The sequence below is a fragment of the Electrona antarctica genome (assembly GCF_951216825.1).
Source record: "Electrona antarctica genome assembly, chromosome: 17".
In the NCBI taxonomy this organism is placed as follows: domain Eukaryota; kingdom Metazoa; phylum Chordata; class Actinopteri; order Myctophiformes; family Myctophidae; genus Electrona; species Electrona antarctica.
Window position 1 is genome coordinate 32,683,988 of NC_136798.1, and position 20,721 is coordinate 32,704,708.

At 43.5% G+C, this 20,721-nt stretch overlaps 1 protein-coding gene across 1 annotated transcript; it reads left to right on the plus strand.

The window, feature by feature from the left end:
- Window positions 1–12,032: 12,032 nt before the first annotated feature.
- On the plus strand, window positions 12,033–18,334 carry LOC306940923 (uncharacterized protein). Its single transcript, XM_079526188.1, has 8 exons — window positions 12,033–12,054; window positions 12,212–12,294; window positions 13,125–13,159; window positions 13,298–13,363; window positions 14,842–14,922; window positions 15,430–15,894; window positions 16,709–16,840; window positions 18,081–18,334. The coding sequence occupies exons 3-8, from the start codon at window positions 13,155–13,157 to the stop codon at window positions 18,244–18,246; spliced, it is 915 nt and encodes a 304-aa protein (XP_079382314.1). The 5' UTR covers window positions 12,033–12,054; window positions 12,212–12,294; window positions 13,125–13,154; the 3' UTR covers window positions 18,247–18,334.
- The last annotated feature ends 2,387 nt before the right edge of the window (window positions 18,335–20,721 follow it).

Consider the following 20,721-nt stretch of genomic DNA (forward strand, 5'->3'; position numbering starts at 1 on the left):
GTGAGACTGAAACGTGTGCAGGGAGTTCAGTGAGACTGAAACGCGGGCAGGGAGTTCAGTGTGAGACTGAAACGTGTGCAGGGAGTTCAGTGGGACTGAAACGTGTGCAGGGAGTTCAGTGAGAGACTGAAACGTGTGCAGGGAGTTCAGTGAGACTGAAACGTGTGCAGGGAGTTCAGTGAGAGACTGAAACGTGTGCAGGGAGTTCAGTGAGACTGAAACGCATGCAGGGAGTTCAGTGAGACTGAAACGTGTGCAGGGAGTTCAGTGTGAGACTGAAACGTGTGCAGGGAGTTCAGTGAGACTGAAACGCGTGCAGGGAGTTCAGTGTGAGACTGAAACGCGTGCAGGGAGTTCAGTGAGACTGAAACGCGTGCAGGGAGTTCAGTGTGCGGCGCTGTGCGCATAAAGAGCAGGAAACACCTCCTGAAATCACTCCCACCAGACAACAACACTGCATGAACTCTACAGCACTGCTTCTCAAAGTGGGGTCTGTGGACCCCCTAGGCCTATAGGGGCCCAAGAGGGTCCCCTGCTAAAGCATTTAATAATAAAATAAATCTGTTTAACCACTTAACCCTATTTTATACATTGGATATTCAACATACTGAACCAACATAGCCAACATACAAGCTCACAAAGTTGTGACCTTGTAGATTCAACAACAAATAGTTTATGGGGATGCCTGGCACAAGAGAGAGAGAGAGATGGAGAGAGAGCAAAAGGTCGTTGGGGATTCAAACCCGCAGATTAGCAGCCTACAGGTGCACGGACGTCTACACCAGCCTCTTAGATATGTCTATTTGGGTTAGTTGTCAAACTTGTCATATCTGCGCTGTGAAACTTCAAAGCCTAAAAGCCAAACAGAAATGTAATTTTTATTCATATTTATGTCCCATGTGTCCAACGACAAAATCACAATAAAATCGTTAATCACAATTATTTGTGACATAATCGTTGAGTAAACAGCCCTGTGTGTGTGTGTGTGTGTGTGTGTGTGTGTGCGTGCGTGCGTGCGTGCGTGCGTGGCTGTACGCTCACACTTATATGCGTGAGTGAGGGAGAAAGAGAGCAGACATAGTTTCTGCACGAGACAACGTTCCTTCCTACACATTTCTGTCTCCATTGAAGAATTGGTGGCTCACAACACATTGCTGTGATAACAGACATATTCATTCGACCTCAGCCCGTGTGATCTCCACTTCCAAAGAAAACACCAAGCAACGTGAAAAGGAAGGGGACTCGATGACACTCTAACCATAAAGATAATAACCATCATAATGGGCCCACCATAATAACGGCCCTCGTACATGGAAAGTACATGGAGAGTGACTAGAGCACGGTGGCACGACAATTTGACTCAACGGTTCTTGGAGAGGAGGGGATGACGGCAGTGTTTGGTTTGGACGTGATGTACAGTGGATGTGACGGCTGAAGAGACGTGTTGTAACAGTTCTGGCATGAATAGTGAGCCTGTGGTTGGTGAAGAAGAGAAGGCAGGAGAGGAGAGGAGAGGAGAGGAGAGGAGAGGAGAGGAGAGGAGTTAGCCGAGGCTGTGGTCAGGACACCTGGGACCTACTCTGACTGGACTCCTTGTTTGACCCAACATACCTCAGCTGACACACAGGCACACACACAAGCACACAAACGCACGTGAGCCTGCAAATGCCCAAAGATGCATGCACAAATGCAGGTATACGTGAGCAAGAGAGACAGACAGACAGATAAAAGCAGGATGGAGACGCTGAAAGACGCACAGAAAAGACAACAAAAAACAATCATCGCATGTCAGCACAATCTCCACCACTTCACTGCCATGTATGTTATGAGGTTTCTTTGGTATCAGATGCTGGAACAACCAACAACACATAAAACATTTCACTGACGTGCCCACACTGCCCACTATAATCATCTTGTGAACAGTGTGCGTGTGACTGCAAAGCACATCTTGAAATGTGTTGCTTGTAATCAGTGGTGGAAGAAGGGCGATTTGACAGAGTAGAATTGGGTCATTGACTCCCAGAGATAAAAAGGGGAAAAAAATGTCGTATCAAACGGGGGTCCCTGAAATTAACCCATTTTGGTGTTAGCATTATGCTATGCTTTAGCTATTGAAAAATAGCAGATCTACAAGCTCATAGCGCGCCACCGAGTGGCGCGCTATGAGCTTGTAGGTCTGCTATTTTTGAAGAATCGAAGAACGACTGACATAGAAACATAGCTTTTTCAGAAAACTGTCAGGATGTAGAAGACATTTTTAGAATCTGATCTCAGGTCAAAATGGGTTAAAAGGGTTGAGTAGAAGAAGTAGAGAGAGAGTTCTAGAATGTAGATGCTCTGGATTATAAACGTCGGCTAAATGTCCTAAAATGTAAGAAGGAAAAAGACCTGTGTGCCCCTGAAAAGTTCCTGGATGCTGGGTGCTATGATGTTTGCACTAAGTCCACTGTTACCATGACAACAACTGCCGTGATGATTTCACCACTTCTTTTCTTCCCTCCTCCAACTAATTGTGCGCCCAATTTAGATCTTGCTTACTGAAGGGAAACTCCCAGGAGCGAAACAAGCGCTCCACTTCCCTGGACAAAATACAAAGGACCCTTGATAAGGGGCGGTGGGTGTTTTTAGATGTGTTTGTGTGTGTGTGTGTGTGTGTGTGTGTGTGTGTTGGGGGGTAGGGGTCTGGAGACAGGGGGTCCACACTCTCCCTCTCTCTCTCCTTCTTTGTCGCTCTCTCTCTCTCTCTCTCGCGCGCTGTGTGTGTGACAGGAAGTGTCTCTGGGAAGGGGTAGGGGTCTGTTTCCTGCCCGGTCTGACTGGGGTCCTTGTTGGCCCTCTGGACAGACAGGGTGGGGCCCGTGGAACTCAGGTGGGGCCAAAATGTTGCGTTTGGTGTGGCCCCTACAGCTGCTTCCTCCCGCTCTGGAAGGACCCGTCACAAAACCACAGGAATATTGGACCGCATTTACACCGCGTTTATTTACACATGCACACTCGTAAGCGCTCTCTCACACGCACATGCACGCACACACACTCACTAAGCTGATGCTCTTGTGCTTGCTTTAGAGGAGATTGAACACAAATGTTGAGTCTAATTAAACATTGTTTACCCATTTAGACCTGAGGCATTCTAAATCCTGCCTTCTGAAAAACGTCTAATTTGTCAAGGGTGTTCCTCCCTGCTTGAAAGGTATAACAAGGTATAGGTGTTCCAGGTCTAAATGGGTTAAATAGAAGAAAATAAATGACGTTCAGCACATAAATCAGGTTTGCCAGTGGATATTACATTCTTATTCATGTATTGTTATTGGCATTGATTCACCGGCGTTGTTTCTAAAGCGTCAGGTCAGATAACCTTCTGCCGGTTAAAACCAAACTCAATTTGACCTGAAAGCATGAATGGGTTTAACCTCCTTCTGGTGCGTGTCGCTCTGCTGCCTCCATCTCCCAGCTTATACCGGTTTCATGCAATCAGCTGTCAATTAGAACGGACCAATCAATCAACCATAACAGCTGAGCAGCTCGTTAGCAACCATGACGATGGGTAGCTATAGCTGGGATAATAAGGGACATGTCATGGTGGAATTACGATACGGCTCATCTCTTTAAAGTCTCTCAGAGGAAGTAAGTAAACAATATAATACTGCCCCTCTCACCTCATTGCTGAGTTCTACAAGAGTTTTAACAGGTCTCCAGGGTCGTAAAACTGCAAATCACTTGAATGAGAAATAAATGTTCTGTGTCAACTTCACAGTAAAGTAAGAAAAACAAAATGTGGTCTTGAAAAACAAATCAATGTTCAGACCGGCAGACCTAATCAGATTTTTGGTCCATCTAGATTGTAATCGGATTGTTTTTTTGTTGGAGTTGGAAACTGTAAAACTGTAAATTAGATTTGAACCACATTCCTAGCTGGTTTAAAATGCGATTCTAATCTTATTTCTAAAATAAGTCTGGGAGTTTGGGACACTTGGACACTGAAGCCTGATTTATATACTTTGTACTACGAGAGTACAGATTGTATATCTGCTATATTTTCGACAAGGGACACTGCTGTACAACAGAGTATAAAAGGGTAACATAGCACTGGATCATAGTCCTACTCGCCCCGTTACTAACCCTATCCCTAACCTGTGAATGTCGGAGTTATGTGCAGTGTCCGTATAAATGCACCATAACCATGATTGGCTGTTTTTATATATAACTTTTAATATGGTTAAATCAGTAAAATGGGTTGCTTGTAGATTTGCAGCTCTCCAACGCTATAAGTAATGTGGGTAGTTTTCACTGTGTAACACCAGCCTTGGCATCCATCTGGACAGCATGATCCTCCTCAATGAATACACAGTGTGGAACTGAATGGACTGGAGGAGTGTGTGTGTGTGTGTGTGTGTGTGTGTGTGTGTGTGTGTGTGTGTGTGTGAATTAAAAGCTGACAATCACACTCTTTCACTGAGCACACTTTCTTTACTTCCCTGTCTTTGTCCAGGGGAACTGGCTGAGGCTGAGAGTGAGAGAGAGAGAGAGAGAGAGAGAGAGAGAGAGAGAGAGAGAGTTCCAGGGGCCCCAGACAAAGCAGGGACGGGTGCCTAAACTTGGGCCCTTTTCATTCAGCCTCCAGATGCTGCCAAGCAGACCCTTTTGACTCTGAGACCATCCATCAATACAAGATTCAATCATCTGAGAAGGTCAACCGGTATAATAGAGCACTCTAGCACTCCTGCCGAGTCAGTGCCGACACCACGACCTAATGCCACTCCGAACCAGAAGGCTGCAGGGTGGGAGCTTCAAGTTCACCCAGCACAAAATCTGTTTCTATACACCAGCCAACCCCTGCATGCTAATGCAACAAGCAGTCGCAGAGCCCACGTTCTTCTAACCTGCAGTGGTTCCCAAACTGTGGTGCGTGCCGTGCACCCCTTGTGGTGCGCGAGCGCCTTCTAGGGGGTGCGCGACATGAAAAGCCTAATGGTGGTGCTATGTTATTTTAAATATACTATGCCTATATATGGCAAGTATATGCAGATTATAGCCTATGCTGCATACAGTATATATGCCATATTCAGGTTCATTATGTGCATATATGTGGATAATTAGGACATATATATATAGCTTATGCAATTTATATTTCCATGTGGGGGGGTGCGTCAGCTAGGTCGGGAGGTAACAGGGGGTGCATGGCCAAAAAGGTTTGGGCATCGGCTTCCCGATGCCCTAATGGGTTAGAATCTAACCCATTATGACGGGAAGCCGATTATATTAGGACTCCTGAATGGCTGGCATCGGACCCACCCTCTCCTATCTAACATCAGTGTATTGAGCTCTACAGTGTTATGTGTTAACTAAACCCTTCACAGAAGTTCACACTCTCCCATCTAACATCAGGGTCTTGAGCTCTACAGCTAAGCTAAGCTGTTGAGCCACAGTGTTTCTACATAGGTGGAGAGCTTCTTGCCTTAATGGCTTTGCCGTGGGTTGGCTCCCATATAGTGTCTGTTTGCTTGCCTCTAGTTCCGGGTGCCTGACGCAGTGCCCTGCCAGCCTCATCCTTCTCTCTCTGGCTTTCCTTTGGGCATGTCATTATAGTGTGGAAAATAGTCTAATAGCAGGAGATTGGTTATTTTTTTTACCACGCAACACCAGCATATGATGGGAGTATAAATTAGGAAGCATAATATGCTTAATAGAATAACATGCTTATTTTGGAGAATTGTGGCAATTGTGCCCAAAATAAGCCTGGAACACCGGGGTTAACGTGGTCAATGTTTCCACTCCTACTGTATGTCCTTCTGGTACTTTGTTTGTGTAAATGCGTCCGCCGAAACGACATATGTCGTCCCATTGAATTGAACCCCATTGAGACCGTGAACATCAGGGCCTTGTTGTGTCTTTGCTCAGTAGAAACTATGAACACCTATGTTTCCACTTGTAGTGGTGAAAACCCAGCGGTAGAAAGTATTAACTACCAGTAAACACATATACTCAAGTACTGTTCTTGATTCTGAGGTACTTTAAAAAAAATGTAGTCCACTACTATTATTTGTCAGCTTTAGTTAGATTATTAATACAAAGCATACATAAACTTGACGTGCGTATAGTATTAATCTAGTTTAAGCTACTCAACAGCAGCACATCATTAACATCAGTATAATAAACCATCCATGATTGTGAAATGGGCCATTCTGCATAATGAGTGCTTTTACGTCTGTCATTTAGTCTGTTTCAGTACACCTTTTCACTGTCATTTAGTCTGTTTCAGTACACCTTTTCACTGTCATTTAGTCTGTTTCAGCACACCTTTTCACTGTCATTTAGTCTGTTTCAGCACACCTTTTCACTGTCATTTAGTCTGTTTCAGTACACCTTTTCACTCATCTCCTAATTGCACTGTATAGTAGTTCATATACACCTTTTCACTCATCTCCTAATTGCACTGTATAGTAGTTCATATACACCTTTTCACTCATCTCCTAATTGCACTGTATAGTAGTTCATATACACCTTTTCACTCATCTCCTAATTGCACTGTATAGTAGTTCATAATTATACACCTTTTCACTCATCTCCTAATTGCACTGTATAGTAGTTCATATACACCTTTTCACTCATCTCCTAATTGCACTGTATAGTAGTTCATATACACCTTTTCACTCATCTCCTAATTGCACTGTATAGTAGTTCATATGAAAACAAACTGAAGGGTTGAAAAAAAAGACCATTATAGACGTGCAGGTGTGATAAAGGTGGGGATAAATTGATAAGGGACAACATCAGATACACATATCTATCTACACAACAATATCAGTTGCTATTTTTTAAATGAAGATATGGACATTACTTAAAGACAGTTCTGATGTTCTGTTTGGGTACACGGATGGAGTATTTTGAACAGCAGAATAATGACGTCACAAGCAGAGGAAATTGTTGTTTTTTCATGACACTAATGAAAGTAAGTAAGACCAGTTTAGTGGCAGGCAGTGACTTGGCAACTGGACTAGGTATAATATTGGCCTATAAATGTACTGCACATTGTAAATGTCCCCCATTCAAAACCAGCTACATTTGCAATCCCCTGGAAACCTTTCTAATGGGTGGATTGAGCGGTGAAAACACGATATCCAAAATGTATATAAAATATTTATATTGTCCACGAGAATGCCAAAATACAAACACAGGTACTAGTGTTTTCCACATTAGCAGGATTTTCAGCGTACATGACAATCCAAGACCATGCAATGGGAGCTCAATTTAAAATACTGATTTGAATAAATCAGCCCATTGTCTTTGTGAAGAAAACAAAGGTCACTTGTTGCTAAGCGGATAATGAACTGGATTTAACGGGTTCACGTTTTTTAGTTTTGTTTTTTTCTTGTACCAGGCTTCATTTTGTTCCTTAAGGTCACTGGTGAACTCCCAGTTATAACCACAGAGGAATGTGGACCACGTTGTTACTGGGATTGGTGAAGTAATTCTCAACAAAAAAAAAGAGAGAGAGAGAAAAAGGGCACTGTGCTGTGCAGACCACATCCACCAATTGTGTTGCTGTGTTTTATTTTCATAGTTGTTATTGTGGGGTGGCGCGTTGCCAGCTTCTGCGAGAGAAATAAGCAACGAGGTCTATGAAAACAAGCCCATGAGCACATGAGCACTTTAACGTTTAAACCGATATGCATTGGATATTGGATACAAGCTCACAAAAGAACATTTTGAAAAAAGTGAACATTTTCAATATCAGGTACGGGGGTCCCTCCCTGGCATAAAATATTTTCAGATCGAGGGTCCGTGGACAAATATTAATTTGGGGGTCACAAAAAACCGCAATCACCACAAACTAATATTTACACGCCCAAAAATTGCTTCTGGGGTGGCGTGCATGGCAACTGGAAGTGATCCTGATTGGACGGGGCAGAACAGACCGAGCCCGCTGTTCTCCTTGTCTGGTCAACTTTACCAAAGAACCTCTGACACTGGAGAAAGACAAAAGGCCAGGTTCGCACACACACACACACACACACACACACACACACACACACACACACACACACACACACACACACACACACACACACACACAGCTGAGGAATTCTGCTGAGCTGACACTAATGTAAATCCTTCTCACGTGCATTTTCTCATGAGCCGAAAACACCCGATCTACAAGCTCACAACTCATCGTGTCATGGGCTTGTAGAATGTATTTGTTACACCAAATTAAATAAACATGTGACTTGTTATTGAATATCATTTACTTTGCTTATGCTGTTCTATTTTGAACATATTGAAATGTTATGGTCACAGTTTAAACAAAATCATGCTCAGGAGGCACTAAAATAAACCTTCAATCCATTTTTTATTTGTAATGTTATATTATTCCTCAAAAGGTGGGTTTTCATTCATTCATAGCATCACAACTACCGTATGTTAACATGTCACATGGACGGACCACGTCAGAAAAGTGGCCCTCTGCAGGGACCTACCACGGGTCACAGACAAAGTCAGAGATAGAAGGATGAGGCAGGCAGGGCGCTGCGTCAGGCACCCGAAAGTAGAGGCAAGCACACTGACAACTGACAACACTGGAGAGCTCAAGACCCTGATGTTAGATAGGAGAGTGTGAAGGGTTTAGTTAACACTGTAGAGCTCAAGACCCTGATGTTAGATAGGACAGTGTGAAGGGTTTAGTTAACACGGTAGAGCTCAAGACCCTGATGTTAGATAGCAGTGTGGAGGGTTTAGTTAACACGGTAGAGCTCAAGACCCTGATGTTAGATAGGACAGTGTGAAGGGTTTAGTTAACACGGTAGAGCTCAAGACCCTGATGTTAGATAGGAGAGTGTGGAGGGTTTAGTTAACACGGTAGAGCTCAAGACCCTGATGTTAGATAGGAGAGTGTGGAGGGTTTAGTTAACACTGTAGAGCTCAAGACCCTGATGTTAGATAGGACAGTGTGAAGGGTTTAGTTAACACGGTAGAGCTCAAGACCCTGATGTTAGATGTGGAGGGCGCCAGCGATTCAGGAGTCCAGAGTTGGTGTTGGCATCGCATCGCAGCTGTAGACAGCTCAACGGAGTGCATGGATATTCCAAAATCAGGTAAAAGAGGTGCTGACTCTGAGGCCACAAGAATGATTTGAGAACCACTGGTTTGACGGACACTTGGCTTTGGGTTTCAGTGGTTTCAGCGTCTAACGGCCTCCGGTGAGGTCAGAGCTTGGGATGGTTGAGTCACAGGGAAGTCCCTCTCACTATGACAACGGCCTGTCACAGTCCAAACAACGTATTACTCTGGATGCCTGCGGTCATTATGTGTGCAGTTATACACACTCATGAAGACCTCTTTAATTAACACTTGAGGCTTAAATAGAGTCTGTCAGTCTGAAGAGTAGAGTCTTCTCTTGTGAGTTTGTTCATGTAGATCTGCTATTTTCGCAGAATGTTCACCGCAGAATAGGGATGCTAGGGTGATCATGTGGTTAAAAACAGAATACAGAGCTACTGTAGTCTAAGAACAAAGAATGAACTCCAGTCACTTATCCGCTCCTAAAGCTGTGTCATTGGGCGGAGGTTTCCCACCTCCCGACTATGATGTAACAGCAGAATGGGCGGCGTGTGAACTGTGAATATGGTCAATATAATTCATCTGCAGCTACAGTATCTACGACACTGGTTCTCAATGCCCAGTCCGGGGACCACCAGGGGTCCAAATGGACACTGGGTCTATAACTCTTCACAGAGTGGAACCAAATGGATGGACCCTTACAGTCTGTAACTCTGAGTAAGTGTGTACAAAATGGTTGACAACAGAGCAGGTAGAATAATAAAGACACAATTTCAGCAGGATTTGGCTGGTATGGTGGTAATTTCCCACCCTTACCGCAAACAACACACACACACACACACACACACACACACACACACACACACACACACACACACACACACACACACACACACACACACACACACACACACACACACACACACACACACACACACACACACACACACACACACACACACACACACACACACACACACACACACACACACACACAGGACACGGTGACTTCCGATGTGACCGTCTGCTCTCAGCTCCCGCTGCCTTTTCCTCTCTGCTGTCCCCTTATCCAATCACAGCGCTCCAATTATGTACAGACTCTTGACGTAGATTGGCTCCCGAGGGCCAAACATCCCGTCAGCCTCACTTCCTGTGATGACGTGACAACACAGGAAGCAACCTTCACCCTTTAGTCCTCTCTACAGAGAAGTCCGCCGATCGTTGTATTTTTAACTTGTTGGCTTTTTTTTTTGGTATCTTGGTATAAACTGGACTCACGTCATGCATAAAATCAGCTATTTCTGGCACACAACACCGCCGTGCGGAGCATAAATGACTATAGGCATCGATAACATCAACTCCAATAGTCTGACTGACTGACTTGAAGCTAATCAGATTGTAGCAAGTTTGTTTTAAACGATTGTTCTATCTCAGACAATACTCAGTCTTGGTGGCATTATCACATATAGGTATGTACATTATGAGTGTGAATTAATGTGAATATACTATATATATATATATATATATACTAATGTGAATATACTATAATTAATTAATTAATTATATTATAATTAATGTGAGTATACATAATATACTATATATATATCACACATGTGATGTAATACTTGATATCTTCTGCGAATTGACACCTCTGACTTGCAGAAGAGACTGAGGTAATGTTATTTACCATAATGTATATCTTTGCCATTGTTATTTCCGTGGGAGCTTGTACACTACAGAAAATAATTTCACCAACTATTATTATTGTCTCCACCAGGCCGAAGGCATGGTGAGAGAGTATGTTTTGCACTCCGTCCGTGTGTGTGTGTGTCCGTCCGTGTGTGTGTCCGTGTGTCCTTCCGTCCGTCCGTTACCAGCTAATCTCCGGCACCGTTAACCCGGTCGATGCCAAACTTTGCACACACACTCCCTAGATGCCAACGATGAACCTCTGCCCCGCATTTTCCAGAACGGCCTGTTATAGCGCCACCATGAGGCAGCTTTTCACATTTGTTACCTAAAACTGCACCGATCTGCGTGAAACGTTGCATGCACACTCCCTAGAGGCCAAGGACAAACCTTTGACCTGCATTTTCCGCATCTGCCTTTTATAGCGCCACCAGGAGGCCGACTTTTGTAAAACACATTTTTGGATATTACTCCTCCAGATTCTGTCCAAAAATCTCACAAATCGTTACACAGTATCTCTATGGTCATGTGCTCAAGTCGGATCTGTCCAATATTTCATATTCCACCCTAATTGGCTACAATTGCCTTTCACAGTTTGCAAGATTGCCCCGTTTGGAACAAAAGCCTCAAATCATGAACACAGCATGCAATTTACGTGAAATCTTTCACACATTTTCTTACTAGGCTGAGGAATATATCCCACCCTTTTCACATTGGCCTGTTATAGCACCACCAACAGGTTGATTTTTGCAAAACAGGTTAATTGGAACAAAATGCCTCAAATCATCCAATTGCCATACAAGGCAAACATGTTTATATTACTACTAAACATTTTGCCAAACATCTCACACAGTCCTATCCTCCTGGTGGAGACCTGTGCCCAGAAGGGCACTTTTTCTAGTTATTATTGCATTTCTATTACTATGAATTCATTAGAAAATGTATATTTATTATAATCACAAAGAACATGAAAAGAACACATTATATATATTTTAAACCTGTAAAACATTAAAATAATGGTGGGGTAGGGTTCTGGACTGGGGGGGCACCAAGTCTATCTGGGGGGGCATTGCCCCCTAGTGCCCCCCGTGGCGACGGCGCTGCATCTTGTGCATTGAATGTTTATCTATTCTGGTTATATTTGTCATTTATGCATGGTTACTTGCCTCAAAATGGCTTCCCAATCACTTGATTGGTTTTTCCTGATGACGACCACACCCCCCTATGGAGTCCACCTGTTGTTGCTCCCCTATAAGTGTGTGTTTGTCCTCTGGCTTGTTTATTCCCTGAAGAAGGCAGACAGGTCGAAACGTTGGTTTCTTTTCAATAAATATACAGCATCGTGGCTACGTGTCTGCCGGCACCCATTGTCGTAAATTACTGGTGTATGCATTTAGCACAATTAGCAGTAGAACTATTGTTACACGCGTAATGGAATTCCTTGTTCTTCTTTTTGTGTTGTTTGTAGAATGAAGATGTGTTCGCTGCTCGCTGTGTCCATGCTGGTACTTCTGGATCCGATGGACGCTAAATCCATAAGTTGGGCTGTTGGTAAGTGGTTCAAACTGAATCTTTGAATCTAGACGGGAACCCCCTTTTGGTGTTTTAAAGCATTATGTTATACTTTAGCTATTGAAAAATAGAAGCTCTACAAGCTCATAGCGCGGCACCGAGAGCCGCGCTATGTAGATCTTCTATTTTTGAAAAATTGTGACAATGTGGCGCAAATCTTTGAATGTATATTCTTTCAGAGCGAACGTTTCTAACTCAAATCTTTGCTTCTGGGGGGGTCCCTGCCTCCTGGAACAACATATTTTCAGATGGGGGTCGGTGGCTTATTACATATATTTTTGGGGGTCCTTGACATGAAAATGTTTGAGAACCACTGACATGGAAACATGAGGTTTTTCAGAAAACTGTCAAGATTACAGCTCAGAGGTGTCTCGCAGGGATCTTTTCGGCAACCACACATTATTATTGCAATATACAACTATACAAAAGGTTATGATTTGTACTATTTATATAGTACAAGTAGGCCTACATTGTGCACACTAATTCCCCAATATAGAGGCAAACTCTTACTTAAAAACTACTTTCAACCACGGCCATTTGAAGTCACGCATTTTCCAAAATGGCTAAACGAGACAATCTATATGAGCTCACAACATGTCACATTGTGACCCGTTGTTATTTTAGAAATTGTTTGAAAGTATGAATACACTTTAAGTGGTTAAATGTTGTATTTGGCAATGGCATTAGTAAACAAAAATAAATGTCAGAGTGAACCAACTACAGCCAATCTCTTTCTTGCTGTGTGGGCTTTTGACCATTGACACCATTAAGTCTTTACTGTCCTAAAATTCTTCCTTGTTTCTTTTAAGACGGGACTCGGATATACGACCCATATATAGATGAGGTAAGGTGAACCCACGTTGACAGATTTATTGTAACAAAATGCTGTATTTACACTTTTTAAATTTGTAAAGTAAACACAAATGTAGAAAACCAAAAAGGGGCTTCAATTTGTAACTTCAGAAAACTTTTTGTCCCTCAGTATAATTTTGATTGGTCCACCATTGATGTTGGTAACCGTGATCCTGTCTTGGATGAAGATTATAAGGTAATGTATATAGAGCGTCACAGTCCCGCCCCCTTTCATGACGACGACAGGCCCAGTCCCACCCCCTTTCATGACGACGCCAGGCCCAGGAAATGAATCCCAATGCATTTTTCTCATAGACATTTCAAAAAGTATTTATTTAAAGAAGTTTTAAGCGTCGTACGAAGCCAACTCGAGTCGTGACAAATCATGACAACAAACACAATATTTTGGACCAAACAAATAATTACAAAGAAGAAAAACAAAACAAAGTGTAACGTGACGGTTTCTTCTTTCTAATTATTTGTTCGGCCCGAAAAATTGTGTTTTGTTGTCATGATTTGTCACGACAAGAGTTGTCTTTGTCCGCGGCGTAAACGTCTTTAAATAAATACTTTCTGAAAAGTCTAAGAGGAAAATTAATGGGGATTTATTTTCCGGGTCTCTCGAGGGGGCGGGGCTGCGACTCTATACCGCAGAGTGACAGACTCCTATAAAATGCCATTTACACTATTTGTAGTAAGCAGTGGTGGAAAAATAACTCAATTGTTTTACTTAAGCAAAAGTACCAATACTGCAATTTAGAACTACTTTGTTACAAGTAAAAGTACGGAATTGAGCATGTACTTGAGTAAAAGTACAAAAGTATCGGCATCAAAATGTACTTAAAGTACTAAAAGTAAAAGTACTCATTGTGCAGAAGGTGCCATTTCACAAGTTAAAAATGTGTACAAAATCTATTGAAAATGGCCGAAATGTGTAGGGTTGAAGTGGTTAAATTAAAATCTCCAAGGTAACTAGTAACTAAAGTTTTCAAATTATTGTAGTGGAGTAAAAGTAAGCATTTTGGCTCTGAGATGTAGTAGAGTATTGGAAAGTAGTACTGGAAATTGGAAATACTCAAGTACAAATACCTCGAAATTGTACTTAAGTACAGTACTTAAGTAAAAGTACACATGGTCACATGGTTTGACACATTTGTGTTGTATGAGGGGGAGGGGGGCAGTCGAAACACAGCCGAAAGCCATACAACAGCTTGTAGTCCAAAATGTGACAACCATGTGACTTCCATTGGAAATGCATTGGGGCGGCCATGACACTTACATCTTGCTTACATCTAGCATGCATCAATGTTGTATGCTAGATCGAAAGGTGTGAGTGAGGCCTAAAGCGCATGAGGCGATTTCACTCCTCCTTCCGGGTAGAAACAGAGTGCATTCTGGGATGGATTTGTCCCAAACACATGAACACGCTGCCGTTGACTATCATTGCACGCATTCACGTGCGTTCACGTATGAAACAGCGTTCACGTGTCATCGTGAACGTGCACAATGATAGTCAACGGACCAGCGCGCTCATGTGTTTGGGCCAGCGCTGCAATACCAAATTCGGCCACTATGTCCATTCTCCTCAGGGTTTCCTCCGGGTGCCGTCTCTATTCATATATATACTCTAAGACTTCCACCTGTATAACTTCAGAAACTTGATGTCCCTTGTAGGTTTTTGGTCATGCTGCCCTTGAGCGGCTTGACAACCCAACAGCGGATCAGGACGATGCTGGTTCCGACCACACCACGCAGGTAATGTGAATGTCTGTGAACGCGTAGTGACAGACCTGTGTAACATGCTATGTTTAAACCAGTGGTTCCCAAACCTTTTCATGTGAAGGACCCCCAAATTGACAGTAATTAATTAGCCAGCGGACCCCCCGTTTGAAAAGATACGCAATGTCGCCTCATAGGAGAATATTTTTACGGCCCTAGGCTAGCAGTGATTCTCAACCCGTTTCCCGCCATTTTCACATGCATATTAGTCTACGGATCCCCATTTAATGGCATGCATTTCTATCTCTGGGACCCCAAAATGGGGTCCATTTGGTTCCATTTGTACACTCTCAGAGTTACAGGCCCATAAGGGTCAATATGGTTCCAAACTATCATTTAGTTGGGGACCCCCTGGAACTCCCTCAGGGAACCCCTGGGGGTTCCCGGACCCCACTTTGGGAACCACTGATCACAAAAGTTGGAACCTATAAAACGGCTACTTCGACAACTTCTAACCCTTGAAAACGTTCTGTCCCTTTTCAGGATGTTCGGTACAAAGTTGACAGTGCTTGCCATCGTGACCCTGTCCTTTGCGATGCTCTCCTTCGCTTTCCTGAGCTTGGCCATGTTCTCCTTCGTGATCCTCACATGTTCAGCGACTTCCTCGCTGAGATCCGCCGTGCTGTCGGTCACGGCGCTGGCCTTGCTGCAGGGGGCGATGTTTCCGACAAACTTCTTGGTGCTCTCCTTCGCTTTCCTGAGCTTGGCCATGTTCTCCTTCGTGATCCTCGCATGTTCGCTGAGATCCGCCGTGCTGTCGGTCGCGGCGCTGGCCTTGCTGCAGGGGGCGATGTTTCCGACACCCGTCCTGGTGCTCTCCTTCGTGACGCTCTCCTCCGCGCCGCTCAACTCGATAATGCTGGCCTTCATGCAGCTCTCCTTCGGGATCCTCACATACTTACGACTGTCCGCCGTGTTTCTAACGACACGACACCGGACAATGATCAGGTAACGTGAACACATACAGACACATTCCACTATGAAAAAAAACATGTCATTCAGTCCGTCCGTCCGTCCGTCCGTCACGCCTCGTGACATGCCCCATTTATTGTTTTTATTTTCGTTTTTCATGTCATGGAATCATATAGCTTCAAAATTGACATTGGTTGTTCAGTTTGACCCACCAGTTTTGGAGATATGGCTTATAGAGTAATGTCTTGCAGAAAACAGCGAGTTGAGAAAACAGGTTTGAAAGGTTCACTTCTGTGGTCTCTAACATTACACCTAGCTACATGTTTAAGCATTTATTTCATATTTACATGTCTTCTGTGGTCTCCAACATTACACCTAGCTACATGTTTAAGCATTTATTTCATATTTACATGTCGATTTCAGCTCTGACACTTATTTCAGACATGCTCTAGTATATGTGAAGAGTCTGCCTGTGCTATTAACTCATTTTGGATAGAAAAAAATAAGTTTTCCTGAACATACAGTTAAGCTGCGTTCAGACTAGAATATATATTCGCCTCGGTTCGTCCCGTTTGTACCGCGCCAGGTCGCGCCGCGCCCGTTCGAGCAATTCTCGTCTTTGCATTGACTTTGTAAGTAATCGCGCCGCTCTAACCATCCAAGTCTTTATAGTCCTGCCGCCTGCCATGACTGTCTCTGTATAAAAAAAAAGAGTCACATTATGTGGCCAATACAGACTTCATTCCATACGATGATCTGACCGCATCAAACCCTGTACGCTAAACAAAAGTGGGAAACGAAAAGGGACTTCAACAACCTGTATAACTTCACAAACATTCTGTCCCTTTAGGGTTCCGACATTCGTCCAGCTGCTCTCCTTTATAAGGCTCTCCTTCGTGCTACTCTCCTCGATAACGCTGGCCTTCGTGGTGCTCTGGGTCGTGATCCTGATCTACTTACTGCTGTGCGTCGTGTTTCTGAGGTAATGTGAACGCATAGTGACAGACCCACATGCATAAAATGCTATTTACACTATTTGTAATACTACTAAGTACAAGTAAGACGCGCGGACGCGGGAAGCGAACGCAGCTCGTAAATTGCAATAACAATTAGAATAAATTACGTACTTTTTGAAGGTTTTTTTTTTTAAGTTCTCTTTTTTGTGTGTTGCGTGTTCTGAAGGAGAGCAGGTCCTAAGAGGTGGAGCAGGACTCAGGAGCAGGCCCGGCGCCAGGATGAAATGCCGGAGGGGTCAATTGAGATTTTTGAGGGGGCAAAAAAAACAACATTTTTTTCTTTTTTTAAGCAACACAATATTATTATGTTGCTAAAGCAAGCAAGCAGGCAGTGTCAGTTCTATGACTCAGCTGGTCATATGCAATATTGGAATGATAGCACTGCCCCGCCAGGGGGGGTCCGGGGGGGCATGCCCCCCTGGGCTCCAGACTTTTTATTTTAATTTGCGATGAAAATGCTTCAATCTGGTGCACTTTGAGATAAAAATTAAGAGGCTAGATCTATAAAGAACTACACACATCATATTAGATTATTATCATCTTTACTGTGCTATTATTGCCATTTGCCAACATCACAGTAGGCTACAAAACAGGGGTGGGCAACTTTGCTGATGGAGAGGGCCACTATATTTCAAACTCACTCCAGAGGGCCACAATGCATATAGTCAAGAGTAGCTGATCTACAAGCTCAAAACGTGTCGCAGTGCGATGCATTTTGAGCTTGTAGATTTGCTATTTTGCTATTTTTTTAAATTGGAATCCTGAATTATTTTCACCTATTTTTTTTTAAATTGGAATCCGGAAAAGTAATATTTTGTATTTAATTTCAAATACATTTATATGTTATGTTAACTTTATGATTATGAACTGAAATGCAAATATTGGACATAAAAAAGGCTAGTACTAGTCATTAAGCTACTAATATAGACTGAAGTAATTAAAGTGGGTCATGTTTGCATGTTTGGAATTGTAACAGCTGAAATCAATAACATATCAGTATTCTGATATTAACCTGCAGACCGCATTAAGTGAACTGAGTCTGTGCTCAGAGAATACATTCTTCAGTGTGTCCACAATAGTCCACAGCCCACTTTGCCACTTGCTCTGATCCACTGCATCAATAGCACCCCTCCCCCATGGCAGACCATCATATGTCAGACACATACATTGATCCGAATTAACATGTGTTAAATTCCTGTGCCTCAGGAAAGTCGCCAAGGAGGGTCAAGGAGGTCGGGTTGAGGGGTCAAGTACCCCCTTTGACCCCTCGTGGCGCCGGGAGGAGGAAGATCCCAGAGGTGGAGCAGGACTCAGGAGGGGTGGAGTTCCGTTCGATTGGGGACGATTGGCTGCATGCATTATACCGATTTAAGAATTGATGAAATAAATGTGATGTTAAAAGTGTTCTGTCAAGCCAGCTTCAATAAATTGAAATAAACTAAGCCTCCGGGTTCACAGAATATGTCTCCATGGGTTACTTTGATTCATGATGATTATAGGAACCACATTTAAAAAAAAAAGCTATAGTCTATGTAAACCTGGATTGAGAACATCAATTTATTGTCTGGCTCAAAACGGGTAAGAACTCTCAAGCACAAAAGGGACAACTATGTATCGGTCTTAGGCCTCACTCAGACCTTTACTGCATTGCTGTATGCTTGTTGGATGAATGTTGTGTAGTGTCATGGCCACCCCAATGCATTTCCAATGGAAGTCACATGGTTTGTAGTCCACATTTTGGACTACAAGCTGTTGTATGGCTTTCGGCTGTGTTTCGACTGCGCCCCTCCCCCTCATAACACAAATGTTGTGTCAAACCATGTGACTCCCATTGGAAATGCATTGGGGCGGCCATGACACTACACAACATTCATCCAACAAGCATACAGCAATGCAGTAAAGGTCTGAGTGAGGCCTCAGGCTGAGCTCACACCTTTAATGCAATTCTCGTGCTCGTTGGATCAATGCTGTGTTGTGTCATGGCCGCACAATGCATTTCCAATGGAGGTCACATGGTTTGACACAACATTGTGTTGTATGAGGGAGGGGTGCAGTCGAAACACAGCTGAAAGCCATACAACAGACCCCTCCCCCTATGTTGTGTCAAACCATGTGACCTCCATTGGAAATGCATTGGGCGGCCATGATACTACACAGCATTGATCCAACGAGCACAGCGAATTGCATTAACCGTGTGAGTGCACCCTCAGGGTGCACTCACACGGTTAATGTGTCACACCCTTTGCCTCACTCACACGGTCACTGCAGACTGCTGTATGCTTGCTGTATACAAAGGGTGTGACACAGCTTGCCCCAATGCATTTCCAATGGGAGTCACATGGTCTGACACAACACTTGTGTTGTATGAGGGGGAGGGGCGCAGTCGAAACACAGCCGAAAGCCATACAACGGCTTGTAATCCAAAATGTAGTCCTCAAACAATGTGACTTCCATTGGAAATGCATTGGGGCGGCCATGACACTCACAACATTCACAATGCAGTAAAGGTCTGAGTGGCGTTATTAGTTATCCCACCGCAGTTCTAGGAAAGCCCTGCTGTGATTGGCCAGTAGTCGTTGTGATTGACAGTTCTCGTTTTTGCGACCAGTCACTAGTCCTACAACTACAACCTATGATGCTGGCAAGATGGCCGCAGTGTGCATAATTGCATATGGTCAATATTCAGCTTTTAGCTGGAGTCGAGGCAGTTAGTTTGGACGCCACCATGTCAAGGGTTAAATAGATTATACAAATACAGTATATTATATATATATATAAACTCTCGTAAAAAAACTCTTGTCCAAACATCACGCAAATTGGTACACAGTCTCTCTAGAGCCATTCAACGAAACGGGTCTTTCAGATTTCTCAGACTCCATCCTGATTGGCTAAGATTGGCTTCCAAAGTTTGCAGGAGTGCTCAGTTTCAAACAAAATGCTGCAAATCATGAACACATCGTGTGATTTCCGTGAAATTGTGCACGCACATTCCCACTAGGCCGAGGAAGAAATGCCACATGAACATTTTCAACTCAGCCTCATGGTGGCGCTATAACTGGCCGAAAAGTGTTTTTACCTCCAACTGCACGGATCTCTTTATAGCGCCACCAGGAGGCCGACAAATGTAAAACACATTTTCTAATATTACTCCTTCAGATTTTATCCAAATTTCACGCAAATCGGTACACATGTTCTCCATAGTCATGTGATCAAGACGGGTTTGTTTGATTTCTCATAATCCACCCTCATTGGCTACGATTGGCTTCTAAACTTTTCAGGAGTAGCCCGCTTTGTACCCGTTTTGTACAAATCGCCACAACTACTACTACAACGCAGCATCCGATTGTGGTGAAACTGTGCATGCATATTCCCACTAGGCTTTGGAAGAAATGCCACTTGACCGTTTTCTAATCAGCCTCATGGTGGCGCTACAACAGGCCAAGCCGCGACACACACACACACACACACACACACACACACACACACACACACACACACACACACACACACACACACACACACACACACACACACACATATTGCTTATTGTTTATATTGCTCCTAAACATTTTGCCAAACATCACACACACACTCCTATCCTCCTGGTGGAGACCTGTGCCCAGAAGGGCACTTTTTCTAGTTATTATTATTATTATACACCTGTAAAAACAGGACAATTAGAATATAGTTAGGATCATAGGACAGGCTAACACTTGATGAATCCCCTAAGGGGGTTACGTTGGAGTTGAATCACACAGCCACTCTGCTGTTGTTGGCTAAGCTCCAGAGGAGCAACTGCCTTGCTCAAAGGTGCCTCGGACACAGTGGTTGTTGAAGACTATGAGAA

Coding starts and splice junctions, on each gene's coding strand:
- LOC306940923 (XM_079526188.1), top strand. Junction 13,364..14,841: donor TCTTGGATGAAGATTATAAG/GTAATGTATATA, acceptor TGTCCCTTGTAG/GTTTTTGGTCATGCTGCCCT. Junction 16,841..18,080: donor CTGTGCGTCGTGTTTCTGAG/GTAATGTGAACG, acceptor CCTGTGCCTCAG/GAAAGTCGCCAAGGAGGGTC.